Raw genomic sequence first — 26,588 nt, forward strand, 5'->3', positions numbered from 1 at the left:
CTTCTCAAACAGCAATTCTGCCTGGTAGATATTGGTAGATATTTAAATGTGACCTGTAAATTAATCTTAAAATTTATTTTCATCTTATGTTTTCCCCATCTAGAAACACAAAACGACACCTCCAATCCTATAAAATCAAAAAAGATCAAAGGCACATCTCTAAGCATTTAAATTACAAGCTCTCAAATATTCAATTAAGGCAAAGGTATTTGATCCTTTTCTTCAGAACACTAAACCACTGGGGGGTTTTCTTTAAAATCTTTTTCTCTGTCCTTTATTTCAGTTGTCATATCCCTTTGACTCCACTACCAGCATGCTGCAGGGAGCATTGCATGCATATGGAAGGAGGAAAATCTGTTTCGTTTTCAAACAATGTTCAGGTCTATCTTACAGAGCATCAGAGCTGGTGGAGTGGGATGAACATCTCTAGCTCCCTGGAGAGTTGCTATAGTTCTGCCCATTGTTTTCTACAGGAGATCCTGGGTTTCCTCCTTCTTCCCTCCCTACCCTACTGCAGGCAAGAGTCGTCTCTTAACCTTACCAGGAATTGGCAGTTCCTACCATGTCTTCCAATATTTCATTTGAAATGGGTTGAGCACCTGTTCAAAAACAATTGCAACACTGACCCTGATGATGTAATAACTCCTACTATTAGGAGAGTCCAAAAGCAATAACTCCTTCAATTCCACAGAGCCAAACCCATGGCATATGAAATGTACCTTGGCTTTGTTAATGTTTGGAAAGAAAATGAATGTACAGCTGCTTGCAAGACATGAGTATATTATTTTCTCCATTCCCCCCCAAATTTAAAGCTGTGTGTTTTCTTCTATAGAACTAAAAATGGTCTCAGCTGTTTAATACACAGCACATTGGCAGAAAGTCTAAAATATCTCACAAATCAGACATCCTGTAGACATAAAAAAAGTACCTTTTAAAATATGTACTGTCCTTTTTATGCTTATTGAAAAGTGAGATTATTTCTATTATTCACCTAAAAAGGCAAGTAACATAATATGCACCAGTGGTTCTACAAATGTGCAACTTAAGAGCTGAACTGCACAAGTAATCTCAGGTTTTTTAACAGAAATATTAAAATATGCATTTCAAATCCACATTAATATTCTAGCATATTCCAATGGGTGTTCAATAATAAACTGTGGAGCTGTAGAAAAGTGTGTGAACAACTCATAAGGTTCTAAAACACCGACCTGTTGTGCAAAATTCCACATCCTTCTGATGAAACACCTCTGAAAATTTGTCCAAATCACAAGTAACTCCATATTCTTCAATGCAACAGCACAGCAAGCAGACTGAGAATCCCAGACAAACCAAATTTGTTTTAATCAAGATTCTTATTCTTTATAAAAGAATCTCCAATGGAGAAGAGTATTGATGAAATTTTGGCCATCTGCTCCATCTTCCCGAATTTCTTTTATGTCTACCACAGCTGGTGGCGCCATCAATTATGCAGCACAGGTTGGACAGCTTCACCTTTGGCCAACAGAACAGACATGTCACAGACTAATGATGAATATCTAATAAATCTGAAAGCTGACAGTTCCTTGGAAATGTCAAACTGCTTCTGGCCATTAGAATCTGCAAGAATCAAACTGGCTTGCTTCTGCTGGTGATTTACCTCAACTCAGAGACAAACACAAGTAAACTGATAACCAGAATAATGACAGATTTCAGATTTTACAGAGCTACAACTAATATTTTGAAATACAATTGCAACAAATACAAACCTATGTGGGTCACAGAACAAGGACACTGGGTCTGTGCCGCCATACCAAACCACCCACCACCCAACAATATATCCCATCTTAACTCCAGTTTTAAGTTAGGATACTGCAGATCCAGAGACCTTTAGCCTAGAGTTTAGCTGAACTTCAAACCCACCCACATTTACTTCTCCCCTTGGTTAAATGGTATTTCTAACCCAAATTAGAAACACAGCTGAAAGCAACCTAAGACCAAAGCCCAACATCCTTGGAGCTTAGAGCTCACCCAGTCAGTGGTGAAATCTTTCAGAAGTGGACAGTCCTACTGTTCTTCCTTCCACACTGCTCCCATCTGTCCAGAGGAGGTGAACACTTGAAGTACACTGAGAAACAATCCCTGAGCTTGTGGCAGCACAACACACCCTGAACTCTTTTATGCAGGTGAGAATGAGGGACCAGTGAGAACACAGCAACTTGTGGAATCTGAGATACCTGAATAACCATGGCATAAATTCACACTACAATACTATATTCTCCTATAATCTGTATTTAAGAGAAAAAAGTGTAGATAGTAGTAGTAAGAATGAGCATTGATGGCCTCCATCTTGATTAATGACAAAGACAAAATGAATGAAAAAAATTCTTATGTGTGTGGCAACACATAAAACTCCATAACCAGAATGAAAATCTAAGCTGATAACAGCCTGTAACTGTCTGGGTACCTGGCACACTCACAGACACAAAATACAATTTCACTGCAAGCTTTCTACCAGCATGAAAACACTGCCTGTTTTATCAGGATTAAACATAAACAGATTACTTTTATCTGCCTTCCCACTCTGTCAGACTGTTTGACAAAATAGAATTCCACATCTCAGTATCATGTGTAGAGTGTAATTTCATGTTCATGTTAAAATGAATCACAAAAGATCAGAGACACAAAGCAAAATTTTCTACTGCCAAACAGAGGAGGAAATTTTAAAGCACTTTAGGCCCAGCCTCAACCATAAAGTTATGTAAGAAGAGATTATTGTAAAAAACAGAAAAAAATAAAATCAAAGTCAAGTAATGAATTGATGACATTAAAAGGGAAAAAAGTGCCACAATTACAATGTTGCTAACAAGATTACACAAACATATGACATAATGCAGCTATGAAATCAAGAAGATCCAATTAATATTGAATGAGAAGCTAAATAAATTACTTAAATAAACTGACTGCAATTATTAATTATTAAGGGTATCAGTCTTTAGAATTTTTAGAATTTCTAAAAAGCAGGCCACTCATAAATCAAAACTAAAAATTTTACCCAAATCTGTGAAGCTCCTTTAATAGCTCAGTGACTGAATTTCAGGAAGGGCACTATTTAAGTTTGAAATCACGACTTCAGAGCCAATTCGAAAGCTTCCGCCTTACAATTTTCATTTTTTTGGCTATGGATTTCTCCTGTCCTCACAAACACTAGAACACTTGATACTATTTATATGCAGAAGCTGACAGCTGCTATCTTCCAGAATTATAGATAACAATTTCTAACCTCTCAATATTTGAAACATTAATTTGGTTATTACGATAATACAGAATTTCTTATCAACTTCAATCATTCGTGTTAAGCATTCTATTAAAAAGAAAGACATTTTCTAGGATTATTTTTTTCCTCTTCATTATTCCAGTGATGAGATTTTTGTCTTCTGGATAGACATTTCTATTATGAAAGCTTTTGTTTCAGTGTACCTGTAACATGTGACTTTAAAGCTATTCCTCCACAGACTGCATAAAGTCTTCAAGCTTGGTAAAAATGGATACAGAAATAGCTACTGACTAGAGATTCCCCTGTACCTAGGAACTGTTTTATATTTGCTGGTATTCAAAATAAATAAATAAACCCCAAGTCTGAAATTTTTGTGCTTTATTCTTGATTCCATGCTTCTTAGGTATTTTGCTCTATGTATAGTCTAGACTCTTGCTCCTGAATATGTAAATCCACACTTGGCTACGTTAAAAAGAAGTTTCTGTATCCATGTCTTGCGAGGCAGGCAGACACCTTAACGTTGCTATGTTTAGGACTGCAACAAGGGAGAAATATAAAAAACCTGAGCACAGACAGCTGCACACTATCCTGGAAAGCTGAATTCCATCCCAGAGATGTTATGCAATGATACACAAGCTGTGAAATGTTATCTGAAGTGGCTGCACTGGCTGTGTGTGCTTCACTTCCCGGTGGCTCAGTCGAGATCCTAGACCTGGGTGCAAGACTTGAGTGTGTGGCCTGCAAAAACACCAATCCCCCCAATCCAAGTCTGTAAGAAGTGTTTTTGAACACATGAATAATAAATACACTGGAAAAATTTGGCTTGAGTAATTAAAGTCAGACACTCCATTCTAATTGTAACTACCTGCCCTAGGATCCCAATTTGTGAAATGGGAAGAATAATATTTCTAATCTGAGCAAGGTAAAACAGTTCTCTTTGTTCATGAGTTACCAGCTTTTATAGTGATGATTATTGGAGAAAACAACATGAAAACTCAATAATTGTGACTCTAGTGCAGAACTCTAGTGGCATATAACAAAGGCCATGCATGAGTAATGAGGAAAAAACCAGAATACTGAGTAGCCTCTCGATGTGAACACACTCCAACTGTTTGATAGCTGAAACAAAGTCCTTATTGCAAAAGAAGAAAACCACACAATATAAAAGTCCATAAACAGAGAGATTGCACAACCAGCCTTAACTCTGGTATTTCCTAGTTTTGGAGTCTGAAAGTTTTTTTAGCTGTAAGCAGGCTTTAAGTTCTTTCAAACACAAAATTTTGCTCTTTAGATACTTAAACCCAGACACTAAAAAAAGATTTCAATGTTATACCACATTGATAGAAATGTGGCTCATCAACAGGACTGGAATTTTTAGACTTCTTGTTTCTCAACATTGTGCAAAGCTGCACAATACAAAATATGTATTAGGTAAATGTATTTGTTTCTAAATAATGGAAATTTCTCTCTGGCTATATCCTGGTATATCTAGAAGATTTTAATGATTCCTCAGGCATTAAAAAGTCAATAAATTGAAGCAAGGTAAGAGTTTTTCAAACAAAAAAAGTATGTATTTTGCTATGAGCTTAAACTAAATTCCCAAAAAGCTCTGAAAAGGCCCTGTGTGTTAAATTATCATTTAAAATTTAATTTAATTTAAATTGCATTTAAAGGCTGATAAAGCTCCTGATCTACTTATTTGGAGAACTATTAACAAAGACAGGGAAAATGATGACCTGGTATTTCCATTGTCTCAAATGTTTAAAATATTATATATGAACAAGCAAGCTAGAAAAAAAAATCCCCTAAAAAACAACCAAACCAGTTGTTAAAGGAGAAAGAAGCCTACTCAGAGAGATGTCAATGCAAAGCACTGAATACACATGGCCATTTTTCAGCTTAACCAGTGAAATTCAACTGAGGAGGGAACTGTTAAAACAATTTTATTCTAAAATAAAATAACCACAAAATATGCAACAACAAAACCCCCAAAAAAATGAAAAAGCCCCTCCAGACCCTTTTCCCCAAAAGCAAATGGTTTGAGAGTGGGCAGTGATTGGCAACATTACTGAAGTCAAGAATAAGTTCGTCACCACCATCTGTTTAATTGTTCTTGGAACTATGCCTTAAAAATCAAGACAAAATTTTTGTTAATAGAATGGACCCTGAAATATTCCTACTATCATCTCTCAGTTGTGAAAGTTGGGGGACCAATTTGCAGACTTCCAGATAGAGCCAGTAATTATTTCTGGTTTCATGAGGCAAAAAAAGGACAGCACAGACATGGTGGATGGTTTAATAAATCATGTCTGTGACTCTACTGTGAGAGACTGACTTCAGGCAGATTTTTAATCCAAAGGTATCAGAAATTTTTACGAAGAAAAATCAACTGTGTAGCTGTCAAACAGAAGAGGGTCACCGGAAAGCCCCCTAAATGGCCTCAAAGCTGAAGTTCTGTTAGTACTGCAGGAAAATTTAAAGCCCATTGATGCACTTATTTCCATAAAGCTCAGCAGATGTAAGAGTCCATCAGCAGGTTCTTTACTTTTTTTGGAAAAGAGCCCGAATGCAAACTGTATTTGCAAGATTTCCCTTAAATATGCCTTCTGTTGATGCTACAAGAAATTTTTAGTCCTGACACAGGAATAACATCTATGTTATGATCCATCTGGCTTAGAGAAGTTTTTTTCCCCCCCACACCACTGGTTTTCCAGTCACACCTCTTGCCATTGCATCATCAGTTCCAAATAATTTTTAAATCATGACGGTGCGTGACACTGAAATTAAGGCAGGAAGGCTGTGGATGCCAGGCTATCAATTTCTTAAATAACAAGTTGTTCTTGAGAAATATTTTTCATATAAATAGGCTCTCCTAAATAACAAATGGTTCCCGTTACTATTTCACAATAGACTTCCAAAATGTCCCCGTCAGACGAGAGCTCCATAAGCTACATCCAAATATCCTCATTCAACACAAGCAGAGTTGAAATAAAAATCCATCAGGGAAAGGCTTACTGGAAAACAAATGCAACTCCTCAACACCCGGAAGGATTATTTTTTTAGCTTACCTGTGCTCTATATTCCCTGCTAACTTTCTAAAGCAAACAATAAAACATGTCTTCAACACACTGAAATGAAGCCAGGCCCTGATCTACAGAAATCACCTGAGCAGAACACAACAATGCCTTACACAAATCTAGGCTAAATATAAATCCATACCTTCCACCAGCAGAAAGGCTTATACTAAAAGGAGACAGTCACAAGTGGAAGAGGTTAAACTAGAAACCTTTTCTTGATTCTGTGCACTTCACTCCTACCTCGGAACAAAAAGCTAAAAGAACGCTGCTCAATCAAGAAGGGGACAACACAGCTTTTCCAACCTGGAGACAACAAAAAAATTGCTTTTATTGGAAAGAACAGAAAGGAGAGCTACCTTCAGTATCTCAATTTCCAGCCTTTTTCTTTCCACTAGGTTAAGAAAAGCAGCAGCTTCCGTGTGGTTCTTGTGGAGTATCTGGGCTTCCAGTCCCACAGGGAAGAGCTGCTCTGCTGCCTGTGACACACACAGCTGGTAGAGGACTCACCAGGATTCTCACATCAAGGTTTTCATTTATAATTTAGTCCAATCTAAGAATATGTTCCCAATTATTTTTAAAGTGCATCTCTGAGGTACCTGCCAAAGGTACACCTCTAATTCCACAGCTATAGTTAAGTTCAAGGTCAAATTGTTTTCCAAACTCTGACAATGCCATTTTCCAGTATATTAGAAGGGAAAGGAAAAAAGACAAGACTATTTTAACCTCAAATAGGTGTTCAATAGCATGTCATTTTTTCCTAAAACCTGAATTTTTACTATAATCAGTATGATGAGCTGTCACTCAAAATGGTTTAACTCCCACAAAATAATGAACAACTTCAGAAAGGGCTTCATGAAGAAAATAAGTAACCTCAACTATACATGATGTTTCTAATTCTGACTGTTGTGATCTCATCTCTTATTTCTCCACTGCATACCTTCAGATCCTAAGTAATGGAAATACATTTGCAGATCTGGACTGAGTTCTTAGCCTGCAATAATAAAAGTCTGAGTTACTTGTATATCCTTGTTCTTGTAACAAGAAACACATAAGAAATACCCTAAGATCAAGAGAATTTAAACCCCCCCTTTTTGTATTTTTCCATTTGTATACTCTATACACAACATCATTTTGGATAGGCAATTGTTAATTTTTCCTATACCATCTCTAGTTCTAAAATGGTTAGAAAAAGAATTTAAAACATCCACATAGAAATAGGCAAAAGTCAACTACTCCTCCTGAGATCTCAAACAATTAGTCGGTATTTACAGCATATCTTATGCTTTCTCTTTTATTGCTTTGCCAAAGCCTGTTAATAGGTTATAGTCCACTCATCAAAGAGTTCTCTACTCTTCTGTAACCATTCCTTCTCTTGCAGTCAGCTGTTACACTGCCTTCAGTAACATCTGCTTGTCTGTAGAGCTGCAGACAGAAACTTTGCAGTACAATTTTTAGCAGTATAATACAATTTCACAGGCACAGAAAGGATGTTCACTGTTCTCACAGAATGACAGGCAAACTGTGGGTAGGCTCACACTGTGTGCACAAGCTAAATTTCACCCTGAACCCTTTATCATTCACATATGGTCACTGCATTTTTACATGCTTGAAAGCTGAAGGATCATTAAAGTATTAATATTAATGTTTCACCTGCATTTTTCTTGTGAAATTGCAACTTAGTAATTTCTTTCATGAAGATAGAAATATACCCCTTTGAAGTACCTTGTTGCCTTTTTTCTTTGATTTCTGTAATTCTATATTAATGTATTTGTATCAATTAAAAAATTTTATTTTAACAATTGAAGTTAGGATTCAGAAGTTTACTGACTTTCCTATAATCTTACACACAAGACATTCTGTGTGCAAGAATACAGAACATTCTGTGTATAGGGACAAAGAGAGAAACAATGCACCCCCAAGATGAAGTTTGTCACCAAGAAAATGTAATTTAAGTAGTAAACAGTTTCTTATTTAACCTGTAATTCAACTGAAAAAGAAAAAAAAACTATCACATTTATCAAATTCATTTTATATTAGCAGCTAGATCTTTCACAATAGCAGCACTGGGAAGTAACCTGCAACTCCGAATCCCTGATTATAGACTAGAGATACAGTCATATTTAAATAAAAATTTGGGATTATTGCATGGGATTATTTTCACTGCAGCAACTGTATTGTTTCCACACACAGTAAAAATATGTATTTCATTTTGCTTCAGAAGTCAGCAGTGTTTTACTAGCTTATGCATAATCCTTTAGGAATAAATCTTAACAGTAATCATCATCTGCTTCCTCAGTCTTTCCCCTCCTTCAGTTTTAACTCTCAGTGCAAATTTGAACATCTACTTTGCTTTCTGTTAAAGAGTGTTAGAAATAGAAATATTCACTTGAGAGAAACCAGAATAAAAACAACAGGTAACAATAAACACAAGGCAGCAAAGCCCTGCAGGAAGACATAGCATACTCACAAAAAAAAAAAAAAAATTCCAATGTTATTTCTCTCCTTTTTCTAATTATTATGAAATTTCATGAACTTGTTAATTGAGAGATGCTACACATGCCTGTATAGAGGATTTAACACTATGTCATTTAGGAAAAAATATTGAAATTTTACAGAAAGGCAGTTTGACAGAGCCGAAAGAATTGATACAGCTCAAACAGAAAGTCCACATCCTGTCTAAGGCAATGGGCAGCAGCAGATGATCCACAGAAAGAATCTTCTTAGTCCATTTATTGCTAACTTCTGACCTGAAGCTTGGGTCTTACATTACTTACTTCCCCCCCCAGCTACAGAATCTCTCTGGTTGGTTTAATGCATGTAAATAATACCTCTGTTATGCAAAGGGATTATTAAAGCAGGCTCTAAAAGTCCTGGGCATATGTATGTCCAAAATAACGATGCCAGCAGGAAAAACCCACCAGGGTATTTTCTGAGATTGATTTTAAGCAATGCATGATGAAGACTTTATACTTTGTGAAAGGAGGCCCTGTTGCAAACCCCACAAGCGGGCTGCAGCCACAGCCATTGAAGCAGAGCAGGCAGCAGGCATTAAGCCCAGTGCTGTTACTGGTTTGGACAGCAGTGAAGACAAAAAAGCAACACTGCCTTTGCAGCCTGAGTGAAATGCCACTGGAGCACTTGCACCATGTTTCTGTATATAACACATTCCTTGTCCTTTAAAGGGTATGCTATCTTACACTTGGGAAGGGTTTCTTTCCTCTTCCCTCCTGTAATTGAAAAGTATTCTTTACTGCCGATTTAAGGTTTGTTTTGACAAAGAGAGCACTGATGAGGCACTCAAGAGCTTGTATTAAATCAAAGTTAGACAGAAGTGAGCAGCTTGTATATGTGCTGTGGGATACACTTGCTCACATATTTATCTTCCATGTTTTGAGAGAAGGTTACAAATATTTTTATATATATACACACACATATAAAAGAGTGTGAGTAAGCAAGCTCACATTCCAAGAGAAGTTTTCTGGCTATGTCAGGAGTGTAGTCCACCCTCTGCTAAGCAAACCTATTTTTTTCAAGCACAAGAGGATATTATCAGAGGAGCCCGTGTGGATATACAGAAACCAGAGATCGTCATGGCTCGCTGAGGTGATGAGCTGATGGGTGGATGGCGCCCATTATCTTCACTCCTCAATCCAAGTTTTCCTGAAAAACGGACAGGGGGAGGAGGAGGCTCCAACTGAGCACAAGGCACAAAGGACAAGCAAAGGATTAGGAGTGAACAGCAAGAAAAGGAAGGCGAATGCAAATGATATTGCAAACATTTCAAAGAGCTAGAAAATAGTTCCCAGATTAGAAGATCCAGTTGTCAGCAATTTAAAACAATATTCAGGTTTTAACTTCTGTACTAGGCTATTACATAACCCTGAAGCAAGGAAATTAACCAAAAGGAATGTGCCTTTACTATCTATAGAAAATACACTTAGCTTCAGCTGCTTCAACGCTCCTTGGAATTTTAAAATGTTTCAAGCCTTGGTTCGGCAAGCCTATCACCCCCTGCCCAGCCACCAGCCAGGGGAACCCGACGCCAAGTACAAGGGGAAGCTGGTGCATGAAACTCAGCTGAACTGCTTCTACATCAAACCTGGAGGTAAGACAGCATCACCCACTCGTGTGCACAGAAACTGTACTCAGAGCTGCTGTAAGTGTTGCCTTCCTGTTTAACTAGAGCAATCTGTGTAATGTAGGAGACTACCCTAATACCTCACAGCAGTATTTGGTGATAATGTACTGGGAAGCCCTGAATGTGTGATCACACCACCACAGGATTTAGATAATTCTAGTAATTCTCAGATCTGGGGAGTTAAGTAGATGGACGGCTTCTCTTGGTTATATATTGTATTTTGAGCATCGAATGAACATTGCTTTCCCACTTCCACTGTGACATGATTTAAAAAAATGAATGAAAGTAAAAGGAAAAAGAATAATTTTTTTTTTATTGTAGACAAAGAGGCTAAGAAGTTTAAAACATAGGAAAGCTGAAAATACTAAATACATGTGTGCGTATGTGAAGGGATTAAGCTGCAAAGGCGGTTACACAAGGGATTTGTGAAAAGCAACCAGCTCTGGAATATCCTTGTTTGCAGGAGAAATACGCAGGCACTCATGTACATATTTCCCCTGCTCCTGAAACACCTAGCATTTTATGCTGTGCAAAGAGGGATGTGTGAAGCAGAGGGTATACAGGTAGTCACATGAAAATAACCCCTCTGAAAAAAAAATCATTATCTGCTGCAAGCCCAACTCTTGAGCATTACTGCATCATATGCCTATCTTATCTTGAAAAGACGTCAGGAATGCCCAGCACTGGCACTCTCCACAGTAAACCTCCAGACAAGCTAATTTGTTGCTTATATGCTGACATCCATAAATGGGAAACAAAGACTGTGTCTAGCAGATATATGCAGCATTACTCTCCTGCCATCCCATACAGAAACTCATCCCCAAAGGTGGGATGTTTGATACATAGTTCTAGCTCTATTCCATACCCTTTCCTACTGATTTGTTTGCCCAAGCTGAGATACAGCTGCACCACGCACAAAATAATTACCAGCCATCTAAAAATTACACAGCCTTTTTGTCTTAGCCCCTTAACCTGTTTCTTCTCACATGGCATACTCTGACTCCCAGATTGGGCTGAAACTGAAAACATACATTAGCATTGCTGCACTTTTCCTTGCTTTTTTTTTTAAGCACCTTCAACACACAACAGAAAAACATCATTAAAGCAAAAAGATGGCTGCAGTCATCCCAGTTACAGCTGCAAAAAGCCAGTTGACAAACCAAAACCTGTTTGCTTTGCTCAGCCAAAGGCTTCCACAATTGGCACAAAATCCTCAGGGGAGGAAGGGTGAGGAAGAAACAACCAAAACATCCTGTTTAGAAAGTCTGAATAGAAACTATCTGTGCTGAGTTGGGTGCCGTGACTGGGGACGTGGTGTTACGCATCAAAAATTAAAACTTAAGGCCTTCAGCAGTGGTGTCTACAAATTCCACTGAAAAACATAAATTGTATTTAGTTTAAAGGAAAAGATGAATAAAAAGGTAGCCCTGGAAAAACTAAATTTAGAAACTCTTATTAGTACAAACAATTTTGCTTTAAAAACAACAAACAAAAAGGAATTTTGTAGTTTCCTCTCCTTTTTTTTTAATATGAACTGTAAAAACCGAAATCACAGAACATTTACTCTTCACAAGACCCAGAAAAAAAAAACCCAAACACCCTAAAGCTGAATTAATTAATAGCTGCTACTCCTAGAGACACAATAATAATTTAGTTTGGCTGGGGCCTCTGCAGTTCACTTAGTCCAGTGTTCTGCTCAGAATAGTGGCAGCTTCAGTATGAGCAAAGAAGAAATCATGATCAACTACAAGTTTCCATAAAAACTGTATTCTATTGCACTTTTTCAATTGATTGATTTTTAATTCATTTTCATGTTCCCTTCCCTAGGTTAAAAATCCACTCCTCCTTCCATGGATTTAAGCAGAGTTTAGCTACAGGTTTCAAACCCTGTAGTTTGCGCACTCTAGAAGAGGCAAGCGAAATAACCTGACTGCTAAACCATAATTACTGATGTTAAAACCCACTTTCCTTGAGACAGCACTGCTGCATGTCCATCTATCCCTGACTGCACTATTAACTTATGCCATCAAGTTATAATAATATTTTTATATCCCAGCAGGCAGGCATTAAAGATTTTCAGGTAGCCTTGAAAATTAAAATGAGACAGAAAGCATGAAAACCTAACATATAAATGCACATATTTTATGTTTTAGTGATAAAAATGTAAATTGGTATCTATACTATTTCCAAGGACAGTTTATTATTTTCCTTGACATTCTGAAGTAATTTTTACCATTTTCTAAGCACATTAAAATCATTGGTTAGTTGAAGTATAGACCACAAAGGCAGGAGCTATATGGGAAATGTAGTAGAAAATTAGTAATGCCTTTATGTTTTTATAAACTGGTTTATAAACAGGTAATTTGAGTGTAGGTACAAGGAAGTCAAACTAAGTGCCAGAGGCCATCTTGCATGAAAAAAAAATATTATCACTATGAATCCAATAAGTCAGGAAGAAGCTTGCTTGCTTCTCTCAAGAAAATTGGCAGATTACAAACTATAAAACAGTTAAGTTGGACAGAAACTTAAACAGGTTTCCAAAAAAAAAAAAAAGCATGCAACGTGACAAAATTCTTGCTGTATCCTTAATTTTCTTGGTTTAGAATTAATTCTTACAAAAACATTAATTATTTTCAGCGTGTATGTTTCCTTTGGAAATTTAGAAAAGGAAAAGAATGCCTATGCTCAAGAGTGTTAGTATTCCAACACTCTCAGCAAAACTGAGGTTTCACTTTAAGGCCAGGAACATCAAGGAAGATAATCATGACCTCTGCTGTTGTTCTGTCTTGCTGGATACACAATGAATTTTTAAAATGCTGATCAAAGGAGAGAAACTGGAATGGAAAAGAGGAGGGATTTGTTTGTATCTCTGAAACAAAAATGTCTCCAAGGACAGAACCTCAGGTGAAGCACAAACATTTGTATTCTGAAAAATGGCACTAGTCAGTCCAGGCAGACTTTTCAAAAAGAGCTTTACCCAAAATTGTTTAGCAAAACAACAGGCTGAGAAGAATACATCCCTAAGAAAGGCAAGGCCCTTCTGCCAAAATTATTTAGCATTTCTACAGTTTGAGTTTGCACTTTCATTTCAAATTGACACTTTTCTAAGGGTTTTAAACTACAGAATATTTTCTTAAACAAAACATGCAGGTTGTAGCAGGCCAGAATAATAGTTCTGCAAACAAACCTAAGCTCAAAAAAATTTGGTTTTAACATATTCAGTTGTGACAAAACCACTGCATTTTTGTAATGATGCAGCAACAGAAAGCCATGTAATGTTTCTGCATCAGTAGACAACAGATTTGGAGACATTTAGAGAAAAAATAATACAAACTGGACTAAGTTAAACACATTTACAGGTATTTGTTTCAAAATTCTGAAAGATGAATGAGCATTTGGGGAATAATCAATTGAATACACATTTCTATTTTCTGCATTCATCCTTTTGGGGTTTTGATACTTGACCTGATACTGTAGGTTGGCGGGACAAAGGCTGATAAAGAAGGTTCTCCTTTCTAAACTGGTATTTTTACCCAAATCCAAAATCATCAAAAAGAAACTCTGTTACATCAGAAAGACAAAGGCTGAAATATCTATTTTGCCTGTCTCAACTGAGCAAGGAGTAGTTTATTGGTCAATATGCAGAAAGCCAAGTCTAAATATATACACAAGGAAATTTTACCACCAAATGCTGGTTTCATTCTCAAATTAAAAAAAAAATCATACGAAAGAAGAAGTTTAAAATACCCAATTACACAATAGTATACTGTAGATTATGAACACATTTCAAGGGGAAAAATACACTGTGGTAGCCAAAAGAGGATAGTTTTCCATCATATACCCTTTTTCCATATCACTCTGATTCTCTTGTTGCTTCCTACCTTTTCCCTTCAGAAGTAAACTTGTAAAGTCTTCAAGCTAAGATTTTTTTTCAAGATAAATGCTACTTGCAGGGTCACTGCAGAGGTGGGACACTTATAATCCATTTGTATTTTTATCAGGATGTATTTCCTTAGAAGAGTGAACTAAAATGAGCCACAATCCGTCTCAAAATTAGTTGCTCTATTTTAGAGCACTCATGGATGCTCTAACAATCTCAGAATGAAAAATAATAGTTTGAGGAAAATATACACTGTTACCTTTTCCTAAACATTTTACAAGCACTTGCCCCCCAAGCATATATTCGGTAAAATTTTCATACATAATTATGAACTAGAGGGGAAGAAAAAAAAACAACCCACAAACCACAGCTAAAACCCACAAAATTTCTTTAGACAGCTGGCAAACTTCCCTCTCCCTCCCATCCCATTTACCAGATGTCTCTGCAGTGTAAAAATCTGGGAAAATAATACAAAATGTTCATGGATCTGATAGACATATGGCAGAAGGTTAAAGTGAAAAACTGAAACAAGTGTAAGGTTATGTACAGACCACGTGTGTCTGGACAGCTTTGCCAAAACCAGGCATGTCTGCTCTGCTTTGGTACCACCTGCTGAACCTCTGCAAAAGCCCAAATTCAGCAGACACCTTTCACTAGGAAGGCTTTATTCCATTTCAGGCTTAGGAGATGACAGGAGCAAAGCCCTTGCTACAGTGTGGCACAGAAGTGAAAAGTAACTTCTGTGTCCAAATAGGTACAGAAACTGTCAGAGAGAAATACTGGTTGACATGTCACACAATTTCTTTCTCCACTGAATATAGCAGAAAAGCACCCAATTAACCTGTATCAGATCATTGTCACAATTAGCATACTATTTTAAGGTAGGATCTTGTGTTCTTGGCAGCTAAAATGCTCAAGGTGAAGCCAGTTCTGAGATAAGCAACTTAATATTCCCCAAACTCCCTGTTTCCTATAAGCATCAAAAGCAGAAGTCAGTGATGAAAAGGTAAATGAGTGAAATCAAGAAATAATTCCCTGACCCAGCACACAGACAAAAACACCTGGTACAGTAGAGAGTGGGGAATAGCTGTAATTATTATACAGCTGCTAAAGGGAGAAAATTAAGGTAATTTAATCAATAATTTACTGTTATGTGTTTCTTCTGAACTATCTCATATCAATCAGCATCAAGGCTTAAGCAGCAGGCTCTGACTATTGATTTTCCCAATAACTATCACCAAAAACTAATGAAAAAAGTAATAATTATGTAGTTAAGATTGGTCAAATACATAACTCATGAAAATTTAAAACTTGTTAGATCATCTAAACAAAACCAGAACTACTGTCTTGCTCTCAGAAAGCGAGCATCTAAAATTGCAGTTAACTACAGAAGTTAAAAGGTCACATTGAAAATTGCCTGTTTGAGCCATAAACCTTCTGTTCCTTGGTGGACAAAGATTTCTGCTGGCATGAAAAACTGTAATTTGAGCTTCCCTCCTGGCTTTGAAATGAATAACCCCAGTTCTACCCTAACAGATTTCCAAAAAAAAACTTTGCTGTGAATTAGTGGATCAGAGCAAACATTAACTGGCATGGATCCCAAATCCAGCCTGAAAAGTCCTGGAATTAGACTGTGCCTCCAACATGGTGTTCAGACAATAATTCAACTTAAGATGACCAGGATCATATGAAACAATAAAAGAAATATGGAAAAAGAAAGTAAAAAGATGAAATACACCTTTTTTATTTTAAGCATTTCTAAAACTTACATTTATTATGTACAGTTCTGGAATTTTTTTTTCTATTGATCATATATTGGATATAAAGCAAGATTTACAAAAGGATAGCTGACAAAATATTATTGGGTTTGTCCAGTACACAAGCACCACCTTTTTTTGCCAAAAAGATTTATTTTAGACTGTCAGATACAACCAGCCACAGCTACTCAGCTGTACAAAATGAATTTTGAATATTGGAAGAAAAAAAACAATGGGCAGGGCCAGCAATAAAAAATGCAGAGGAAATTGTTAGTTTTGTTAGATCTAATAAGGAGACATGTATGAAAAGCAGCCTAAGAAGTCACCAAGTCAAACATCAGGTTAGAAAAAGATAATTTGTTTCCAGATACTGTTAAGTATTACTCTCAAACCATCCACTATTCTGCAGAGTAAACAGCTAGTACTAGTACTCCATGTTAGTATGTGAAAGCAGGAGATAAAAATAGCACTACAACATAAGGACCTCAACACCCCAGTTTTGTGAAGTTCATTTAACAATAAACCTCAAGCTTTAGTTTTGCAAAAAAATATAAAGGCAAGTTGTACAAGAGCAAGAAAATATTCATATAGAAAATGCAAGAGGATATTCAGAACTGTGATTGGATGAGACCCTTGTAGAAACCCACACTTATTGTCAAGGAGATCCCTTTATTACATGTTGCAAAGGCTTTGAAATACAAAATGAGGAAGAAAGGGCAAGAGGTATGTGCAACTCAATGAAGAAATTACCACATGAACTGTAGGGACCTAAAGAAAACCTGGAAAACTCAAATGAGTTGGTAAAATTTGTCTTCCAATTTGCTCTGGAAACAGATATCTTCATGAAAATCTGAGAAAAAACAGCTTTTGCTTTGAAGTATCAAAACCTTCAGTTTTCTTGAAGAAACAATAATTAACCTTTGTAAGAATATTTTAGGAAGATAAACAGCCTGGAGTAACATAACCTTATACCAGAACTCACCTGATAGTCACTGAATTTGTAGGGTTTTTTTAGTAATAACAAACATGAATCTGCTCTCAGACAACCAAACTCTCAACTCAGTGAAGAGGTACAGATTTACCCATGGTTAGATCAAACAGCTAACCCTGGTAAAAATCAGATCCACAGACCCAGACATCCTGCTCAGAAGCACAGGCTGCTACATTGAGACCCTGCAAATCTAAAATTTTCACTTAGTCTCTTACTGAAAAAAGATCTTACATCCCCCAACCCCTGATTTTTCTCTTAGTAAAAAAATAAACAAATTACAATTTATGTGCAGTAATCAGACTGAAAACTTATTTTCTGTCACCACAAAATTATGACAACTTCTAATTACTCACTATACCACTTGTGTCAACAAAAATGAAAAATTATTAGATCAGGTTTCAAAATGTAGATATTGGTATATACATACATAAACTCCTAATGAAGTTTCAAAATGAGATTAAACAAGATTACAACTACATAAGAAAAAGCCTCAAAATCAGATGGAATAAAGAGGTGTCACAGTACTTAAAATCCTAATGTCTGGCCCAGTCTAGGTTAGCCTGGAGATGTCTGCAAGTGTTTTCAGTTTCCTTCTGAATTCCATTTCTTTGTCAGCTTAGAAAATAGTCTCAAAAATAGCAGTTTCATTTAGGCTATTTAGAATGCTCTTCCTCTATTGCTTCTACCACATAGTGTGTGTGAACAACAGGATTCCCTCTTGATCTATTTCCCAACTCCAAATTAGTTTATGAAATAAGAAGGTCTAGCAGATTAACAAATTGGGCTACTTTGTAAGCCATGGATTGCTTTTGCCTTTACTTCATCCAGAGGGAACACTTGAGCATCACAGTTCACATAAACCATTTCTGAAATCTGCTTTTATGCATAAAGGACAAAGGCCAGATCAGGTACTACAGCTCTGCTTCCAAGCACAGCTCCAAACTGAATTTACAACTGCTCCCTGCACATTGTAACAGTCTGTGTGCAGATCTGCATGCACAAATAAGCTTCCTCATGTCTTCCACTCATTGCTGAGCTTGCCTGACACTTGCTAATTCTTGTGCAAAGATAATCATGAAATATCAACAGAAAGCCCAAAGTAATAACTTTGTCTTTCAGCAGGGTTTAAATTAGACTCAGCATTATGTTGTCAAGAGTTACGCCTAATAGTTGAGAAGCAACCTGCCTTCCAACGTGCTCTAAGAACAGTGTTCTGGAGCTGGAGCAGAACACAGCTTGGATTGGCTGCATTTGTCTATTTTTATGCAGAAATCAAGACTACAAATATTACACTGAGACTTCTTAGCAGTGACTGGGGTGTATTCAGAAAACACACACACACACTTTCTCTCAGCCCATCACACACAGGCAAGCACAAACATCCACAATTTGTCAGTTAAATGAGGAGATTACTCCTAAGCACATCCTAATACTTTCTTTAGTGGCATTCTAGGGAACACTGAGCAATTCTTCTCTTTCAGAACGCGAAAAAAGGAAAATTCATTCCTTCAATTTCACCCCTTGAATGCTGCAGTCTAAGCACTTGGACAACCTTAGCCAAGAACAGACTGAAGAGAATCTGACTCCAATATTTAACCCAATGGGTCACATACTTACACCTGGCATTTCTGTAGAGCAGAAAAGGGTCCTGGAGCTGGAAATCAAGGTCTTTAGTAATGGGTTCTGTTCGGTTTTCCATGCTCAGTCTGTTCATTATTGTGAAACCATGCCTTGGAGAAGCTGATCTGAAAAGGAACAAATAGAAATCCCATCAAGCCAAGGAAAAAGGAAATCACAAGAATTTCTTTGTTGGGTAGTGCTCCAAATTAATTATTTATTTATTTCTAAGAGATGCTACAAAAATCTAATTTTGTTTCCAAGGAAATAACTCTTGCAGTTTTGGTAATCCTTTTAATTATGGCAAGGCCCTACATTATGTATGAGAAATAAACAGACCATCAGCATCACATGATCCAATGCCACCATCTACCCTACAGCTCCTTGCTGGACTAGAAAGCAGCAATTAAAACAAGTCAGTGCAAGGCAAGTTCTCAGCACTCAGGTGAATAACTGCAGATACTAGCAGTCATCAAAGAGAGAATTTTCTATACCACCTAAAATGTAATGATAAAAGTCACCATGTGAGAAACTGAAACAGGTTGCCCCAGAGCAGCTGTGAATCCTCCACCATCCCTGAATAATCCCTGATAAATGATGAACCTAAACCACGCTATGACTCTAAAATCATTATGCTCATTCATGGAGATTACACTTCAAGTCACTTAGATAAAACTGTTAAACCTGTCATGATCCTGACAGGAGACACTCCTTTCAAAAAAGTTTGGCAATAAAGGAAAAGATGATGGCTAAACATTTGGGAGAAGTGCCACCTCTGTTTAATTGCTGATGTGTGGATTTCTCTATGAAACCAAAATACAGGAACCTGTATTACAGGATTGGAGTCAACCAAAAAAATAATCCTTGTTTGCAAGGGTCAATATTTCCCTTCAAACAAACAAACAGTCCACTTCCACTGGTGTTCATCAGGTTGGAAGTCTGATTTTTTGACTGTTCCTCGAATTCACAAAGATGAGCTGGGCAGTGAATGAGTCAGCCCAAGTAAAATGGCAACATCATTTTACATTGTGACTTAGATAATGAGAAGAAACAAAGGCAGCACCACTGGCCTCCAAACTGTCTGCTGGCAATGTGCTTTCCACAGGAATTCATGAATTTGTTTGAAGTCACAGAAAATTAAAGTTAAAAGTGATGATGAGGGCAATGTGTGCTGTTACAGTTCACAATTTGCTCCATACTGCTGCCTACAGTGCAGCCAGGCAGCAGCCTGTACCCTAAATGGAAACTTCCTCAGGCAACAAAAACAACAGTGAAAGATAACAATACCAGAATGACCAGGTTTCATGTTGTCAGTTCTTGAGCTTTGAAACCAACATACCAGGAAATACTGCTTCTGTTTTGCAGCACACAAGTCACCACATCCACCTAGTGCCAGCACAACAAAGGGCTGCTGCTTTCCTCTTGTGGTGGTAAATTTACAGCAGCTGATCTCCATTACCTGAGAGCAGCTTAGAAAAATTGCTGGTGACCATTGCCACTGCTGGTACAAGAGAGTTGCAGGGACTCAAACCAGCATTCCCACTTCCCACAACACTCACAGGCTCTTGGGCCTCTCTGTCACCTCACACACTTCTCAAAACCATCTCTCGCTTTTTCAGCTCTCCTACCAGATCCTCTTTGACACAAAAGCTGAAAAGTAACTTTCTGCTTTGGTGTTACACCTCAGCAGCTACTGCATGAGCTGCTGACTGTGCAACTTTCTGATTTTAACAGCAGTCAGAGAGAAATGCTGGGGCACCAACATGGAACCCCCACAACAGAACAAACACATGTGCTAGAACAAATGGCACAAAAAATGATGCTCTGAAAGCCACAGCCAGAGTTGTTGCTAAAAGAAAGCATGAAAATCATCCAAAATGTTGGTTGAAATATGCATGAAAAATGAACAGACACAAGTAGTAACAAAGTTCTCCAAGTAGGGGACACAATATTTCAAAAGCTCTGCCGTTCCCTTCCTTTCAGCAATATAATTATTTATTTCACTCTTTTTTGTTCAGACAGTTTTAAATTGCAAATCCTATTTAAACCACCACAGAAGGTTTCTACAGTTTACCCATACTGACATTTAAACCATATTTGGAAGCCTTATCAAAATACAAGGTCATGTCTCCTTCAGAGGGTTTTCCTTCCCACATTTGCTTCTGGCAGTTTCAGTTTCTTTTCACCCTTGAACAAAGGGGAACATTTTATTTCAACCAGCCACGCTCCATCCCAGCCAACTTTTCCATATCCACAGATTTCACCTGTATATGTCAAAATGTGCTCACCTTGTGTAAACAAACAGCGTTCCCTCCACATCTGTCTTCTCCTGAAGAAAAGGAACATTAAGAAAGTTGAAAACAGGGCAGTGTTTTGGTCACCATCAGTGAGCCCCCTTTTCTCTGTTTTACCACTACCATCAGTTACACCTCTCTCACCCAAAAGCCAGGAAAAAATTACTAAACCAGATTTCATGGGTTGGTGGTGAGAGGCTGGAGCTAGCACAGGTGACCATGCAGCTGACCCAGGGTTGGAGGTAAGACATGGAAAGGCTGAAGGCACACCACCATGGCACTAAACATTGCACTGCGTTCATTCTAGGCTACACCCGAGCACAACACACAGGCAAGAGGCAGAGAGAGTTTTCAAAGGGCACCTGCTTGGCAGAGAAATGGGGGAAAACAACACAAAAGGCAGATTGGGCAGGTTCTTCAAGCACAGGCCCTGATTCTCACTGTTACAGCAAGCCAAGAACCACCTGCCAAGAGCCTAAATGTTCTATTTCTTAGAGTTTCCCCAAGGTAATAATGTTTGTATATCTTACCACAATGCTTTTAGCACTGGTAACTCCACCACTCTTTTGCACACATTTGGGTTCCATTACAGATGTTGGAGGGGCAGAGGAGCGCCAGAGGCCTGGAGCCCTGAGTTAAACCCCAGCCCTGTGTTAAACCCCAGTATTCCATGGCCTTGGGATAAAAACCAGCCCTGGGTTAAACCCCAATCTTCCATGGCCTTAGGATAAACTTGACCTGGGTTAAACCCCAGTCTTCCATGGCCTTGGGTTAAACTCCAGCCTCCACAGCCCTGGACTAAACTCCAGCTTCCTTAGCTCTAAGTTAAACCTCAGTGTGCCAAGGCCCCAGGTTAAACCCCAGCCTCCCATGGCCTCAGGCTAAACCCCAGCCTAACCACTCCAGATTAAACCCCAGCCTCCCACAGCCCCACGTTAAACCCTTTTTGCCCACAGCTCCAGGTTAAACCCCAGCCTCCCCCACACGTGGTGGATCTCCTCCATCCTGCAGCCTCCCAGAGCTGCGTTCCCGAGCACCCCGGCGCTCCTCAGCGTGCCCAGGGCGGCTGTCGGTGGCACACGGGGCACACGGCCGGCAGACCCCGGCAAACACCGGCGGGCCCCTCCCGCTCCCCCACCCTCACACCTCGGCGGGGGGCGGGGCGTGCCGGGAGGGGGCGGGGCGTGCAGCGGCGAGGCCCCGCCCCCGCGGCGCGCGGTGGGCGGGGCGGGGCGGGCGCGCGCACGTACCCACTGGCTGGCGCGGTGGCCGAAGGTGTAGAGCGCCACCTGGCTGGCCACGTCCACGATGCCGCTGATGTAGGGGTCGTGCTGCCGCAGCGCCGCCAGGCTGATGTCCAGCCCCCGGCCCAGCGCCGCCGCCATCTTGCGCCCGCCGCGCAGCCCCCACCAATCCACCGCCGAGCCGCGCCGCCCCGGGAGCAGCCGCCGCAATCGAGCGCCGAGCGCCCGGCGCTCAGGATGGCGGGCGGTGGCGAGGGGCGGGTCGGGGACGGGGCTGGGGCGGCAGGGACAGAGGGACGCGGGGTCACTTGGTGTGTCCACGGCAGCACAGGGACGCGGCGTCCCACACACGGCACAGGGAGCCGGGCTGAGCCTGGGGGCTCCAGCTCCTCCCTGTCCTCCTGGGAGTGCTGTGGTGCTCCTGCTGCGGCTGGGCTCATCCCTTAGGAGGGCACGTGTTTAGTCCAGCTTCAGGTCTCTATAGGAAAGAGAAAGCTAAGGGGCATCTCATCAATACGTGCAAATATCTCCAAGGGGAAAGTGCCAGACTTCAGCGGTACCCAGCGACAGGACGAGGAGCGGCGGGTACAAACTAAAACCCGAGGAGTTCCACCTCAGCATCTGCAAGAACTTCACACTGAGGGCGGCAGGGCACTGGAACAGCTGCCCGGGCCGGCCGTGGGGTCTCTCCGGAGACATTCCAAGACCACCTGGAGGCCTTCCTGTGCCAGCTGCTCCAGGTGGCCCTGCCTGGGCGAGGGTCGGACGGGATGATCCACAGAGGTCCCTTTCGAAATGAGCAGCTCTGGGAGTTTGTGTGGGTGCTCTGGTATCCCTGCAGAGAGCAGAACCGAGCACGTCCAGCCTGTCTGCCCACGAGCTTGGGGTCCATGAGGGGCTCGGGGATACATGAAGGGCTCAGGAATATATGAGATGTTCAACTATCTGTGAGGGGCTCACAGATACATGAGAGGTTCTGCTATCCATGAGGGGCTCACGGATACATGAGAGGTTCGGCTATCCATGAGGGGCTCAGGGATCCCTTAGGGGCTCACGGGTACACGAGAGGTTCTGTTATCCATGAGGGGCTCAGGGATCCCTGAGGGGCTCACGGACACATGAGAGGTTCGGCTATCCATGAGGGGCTCATGGACACATGAGAGGTTCAGCTATCCATGAGGGGCTCTGCCCAGCTCCAGCCCCCTGGGCCAGGGAGAGCAGCGGGCCCAGATCACTGAGCCCACAGCCAGCCCGTGTTTGCTGGTGCATCCTCACCCATCCCTGCACCCAGCCGAAGGGAGCAGCATTGCAAGCTAAACCATCACACAGCCCTCGTGTGCATAAATATACACACAAACACATACATATATATATACACTCGTACGTGCGACAAGCAGCTGAAACCTAAACAAGCATGCTGTAATGTGGAGTTATACAAACAGCGAGCAACAGATGGGCAAGACCAAGGATTCAGTTGCCACCTTTTCCCGTCAGGCACACATGTTTATTACTAATCTGTTGGTACCGACAGTTTACAGCAAATACACGAGCTTTATGAGGCATACCGATAAGCTCAGTATATACTTCCATGGAAAAGAGTTGCTTAACCCTCCTGCCTGAACCCCCTGCAAGAGCAAATTCTTTTTACTTCATCACCTCAGACTGATGTAGCCATTCTGGAGGCAGCCACCACCTCCCCTGTACAGAAGCAGTAGGGTGATGTATTTACTTCTAGAGAACTTTCAGGATGCCCTGGAAGAACCAAGGTGGTGTAGTGGATGCTGTCTTAATTGTTTGCAATATTCCTGTCACAACACTTTCAAAAGGACACCAGCTGGACAGAGGGATGAGTTCTGCTGTTGTGTTTTCTTCCCTTCTTCTTGCTCCAGGCCTGATGGAGCCGGTGGGATAGAGAGAGCAGTAGCATCTGTTCCAAGAACACATGGACAAGCCTAGGTTAAACACTCCCATTGTGTGAAGTGAGGATAGGAGAGAATTGAGAGACAAAGCTGGGAATTCATAGAATTAAATGTATGGACAGTGAGTCTCTTGAGTGGAGTTAGGAGTAGCCATGTTGTCAAAAAGGACAGAAAGAAAGTTTTTGGGACTTAGGAGAGACCCTATATGTTTTTTTGTATCCCAGGCCACCAAAAATTGCATCACTTAAGAATATGACCTACAGCTTGCTCTGCACGCATCTATTAGGAAACATCTGAACATACTCTGGTTATAATCTGTCTCACTCTCATTTCCTCCTTGTTTAAAGCCACCTTGTTTCATTTGAGGCTGTGATGAAATACAGCTTTAGAGTTTAGAATTCTGTGGTTTTTTGTGATGCTTGTGGTAGGAAAATGGCTCTAAGCAGTTCCACTGCCAAGCTCTGGCTGACCTACAGATCCTGTAACAGCAAGGAAGATACATGGGCTCATGGTGGACAAGGAAAACTGCTGTCCTTAGCATGACCCAGAGTAGAGAGGCAAAAAAAACCTCAACCAAAACCCAAACCAAAACAACAAAAAAAAACCAAAGAAAAAGTAGTAAATAGGAAAGATAAGTCAGCTTTTGCTTCAATAATTAACAGATGCACATTAGTTTCTTTTTGCTGATTAAATAGTTCTCAATTCACAGTTTCCAAGCACCCTTAAGCACATTCCTCCTCATCTGCTGGGGCTTCTCTTTGCCATCATCTTCAATTATTTGGCAGTTCTCCTGCTTACACAAAGTCCAAACTTGTCACCAAGGATAGAAGTGTGAAACTCTTGGAGTCCTACAATAATACTTAGAAAAAAGATGCCCTGCTTATTTTTTTTTTGTCTTCCCTCCCCACCCCCCTTTCAAATCTCTTGAAGCAGACTGTCCTGTCAGATATTTTGGCTGTTTCTGTTTGTAGCTGCTTTTTACCACCTCCCTCCCAGGTCCCAGTGCCCCTTTCTCACACAGCTGGACAGACAGTTCCCTGACGTTGTGTTTTGAGTCAGCAAACCTGTCAGGCTTCTGGCCAGGCCTTTTATATTTTCTGTTACACTCTGAGGTACCTTCAGTGGGTTCCAGCTGTTTTCCTGCATAAGTGGAATGTAATTGCTCCTTCCATTTAGCCTGAAGTAAATATACTTAATAAAGCCATTAGTTCTGCCCTGCTTTATGGGATCACTTGATAGCAGACTATAAATTTTCCAGTGAAACAAGACTCTGTTATGAAGAGAAACACTGTGAATTCTCAAAAAAATCAAGGATGTTTTAGCAAAAATGTCACAGCTTAAAAACATTGATTACTTAAACTATGGTTCTTTTTCTTACAGTCAGTAATCCAGTAGTTCATGACAACTGTAAAATCAAGTCTGAATGATTTTGCTGTAATTTTGTTTATGAAACAAAGTAATTTTCTAGCTTTCAAAATGTCATCATTTCATGCAGTATATAATTAGAATGTAACTTTTTTTGTCTTCTACCTACCTGGATACTGTTTTGTTAAAAAAACCCAAACCACATCTTCCTTTTGATAGGGCAAGGAAAGGATTTTGTGTAGGTAATACTCAAGCCAATTTAAGGCAAAATCCACACAGCATGACATTTTGAAGGTCTCCTTTAATAACAAATGTGGCCATGATTAGGCCAAATCTTTTCACAAGGGTTGTTCAAGCAGTTATTAAACCTTCACATTCAAGAATCTGTGACACTTTTAAAGATTCAGACATGCTTCTTCCAGCAAATTACTGGCACTGAGCATGTGATTTTCTGTGGATTTATTTAGGGGCACTGCTGAGCGTGTGCAAGCCCTGCCCCAGGTCCCAGGCATTCAGTCCCGCCCTTCTGGCACCTTGGTTCTGGCCTGGCACAGGTGTGTGCGTGGCCTCAGTGTGAACCAGACAGATGGGGGAAATGAACTGTGTGAGAAACAAGTGTTCACAGCCCTGCTGAGCTCACAGCCTCCCCTGGCTGCCTGCCTACCTGCCCACACTTGCTCCTTCCTCTGAGCTGCACCTTTTTCTGATAAACAGCAGAAATCGCTTGAGCCAGTGTAATGCTGAGCACCTCATTTGCCTCACTTCCTCTTCTCCAGCCCCCTTGGAGCTGTTATTGCATGGCAGCTGCCTTTTCCTTTTTCTTCCTTCCCAAAGGCTGCCACAATTTTCTAATCACCTGCTGCCCCTGCTAGAGGGGAGAGTGCTGAGGCAGCACTCCTAAGATCCTCTTACTCATCCAGGGCCACTCAAATGCATTTGTGTGAAGCCTTCCAGCATGCTGCTTTCCTTGGAGCAGCAGGTTGCTCTGTGGAGCCAGAATGATCCAGCAAGGCTTGATTACCCATGCTCCACATATTCCTGGGCATGTGCCTT

General features: G+C 40.1%; 2 protein-coding genes across 10 annotated transcripts in view; one reads left to right on the plus strand and one right to left on the minus strand.

Moving 5' to 3' along the window:
- DCP1B (decapping mRNA 1B) overlaps nucleotides 1–22,392 on the minus strand; it is a gene marked incomplete at its 5' end in the record, with an annotated part of 39,866 nt that extends 17,474 nt beyond the window's left edge. Inside the window, 3 exons of the mRNA XM_084206886.1 lie at nucleotides 18,714–18,841; nucleotides 21,002–21,042; nucleotides 22,258–22,392. Coding sequence (XP_084063012.1) covers nucleotides 18,714–18,841; nucleotides 21,002–21,042; nucleotides 22,258–22,392 — 304 coding nt within the window. The remainder of the gene's footprint in view (nucleotides 1–18,713; nucleotides 18,842–21,001; nucleotides 21,043–22,257) is intronic.
- The window catches only part of CACNA1C (calcium voltage-gated channel subunit alpha1 C), a 450,865-nt gene continuing 434,246 nt past the window's right edge, over nucleotides 9,970–26,588 (plus strand). For 6 of the 9 annotated variants that reach the window (XM_084206868.1, XM_084206883.1, XM_084206879.1 and 3 more), the window contains exon 1: nucleotides 9,972–10,435. In XM_084206868.1, coding sequence (XP_084062994.1) covers nucleotides 10,306–10,435 — 130 coding nt within the window. In that variant the 5' untranslated portion in view covers nucleotides 9,972–10,305. Of the gene's footprint in view, nucleotides 10,436–26,588 lie in introns of all 9 variants that reach the window. The other 3 variants (XM_084206870.1, XM_084206877.1, XM_084206881.1) reach the window with 3 other exon arrangements.

Source organism: Fringilla coelebs, assembly GCF_963513975.1.
Source record: "Fringilla coelebs genome assembly, chromosome: 5".
NCBI classification, from domain to species: Eukaryota; Metazoa; Chordata; class Aves; order Passeriformes; family Fringillidae; genus Fringilla; species Fringilla coelebs.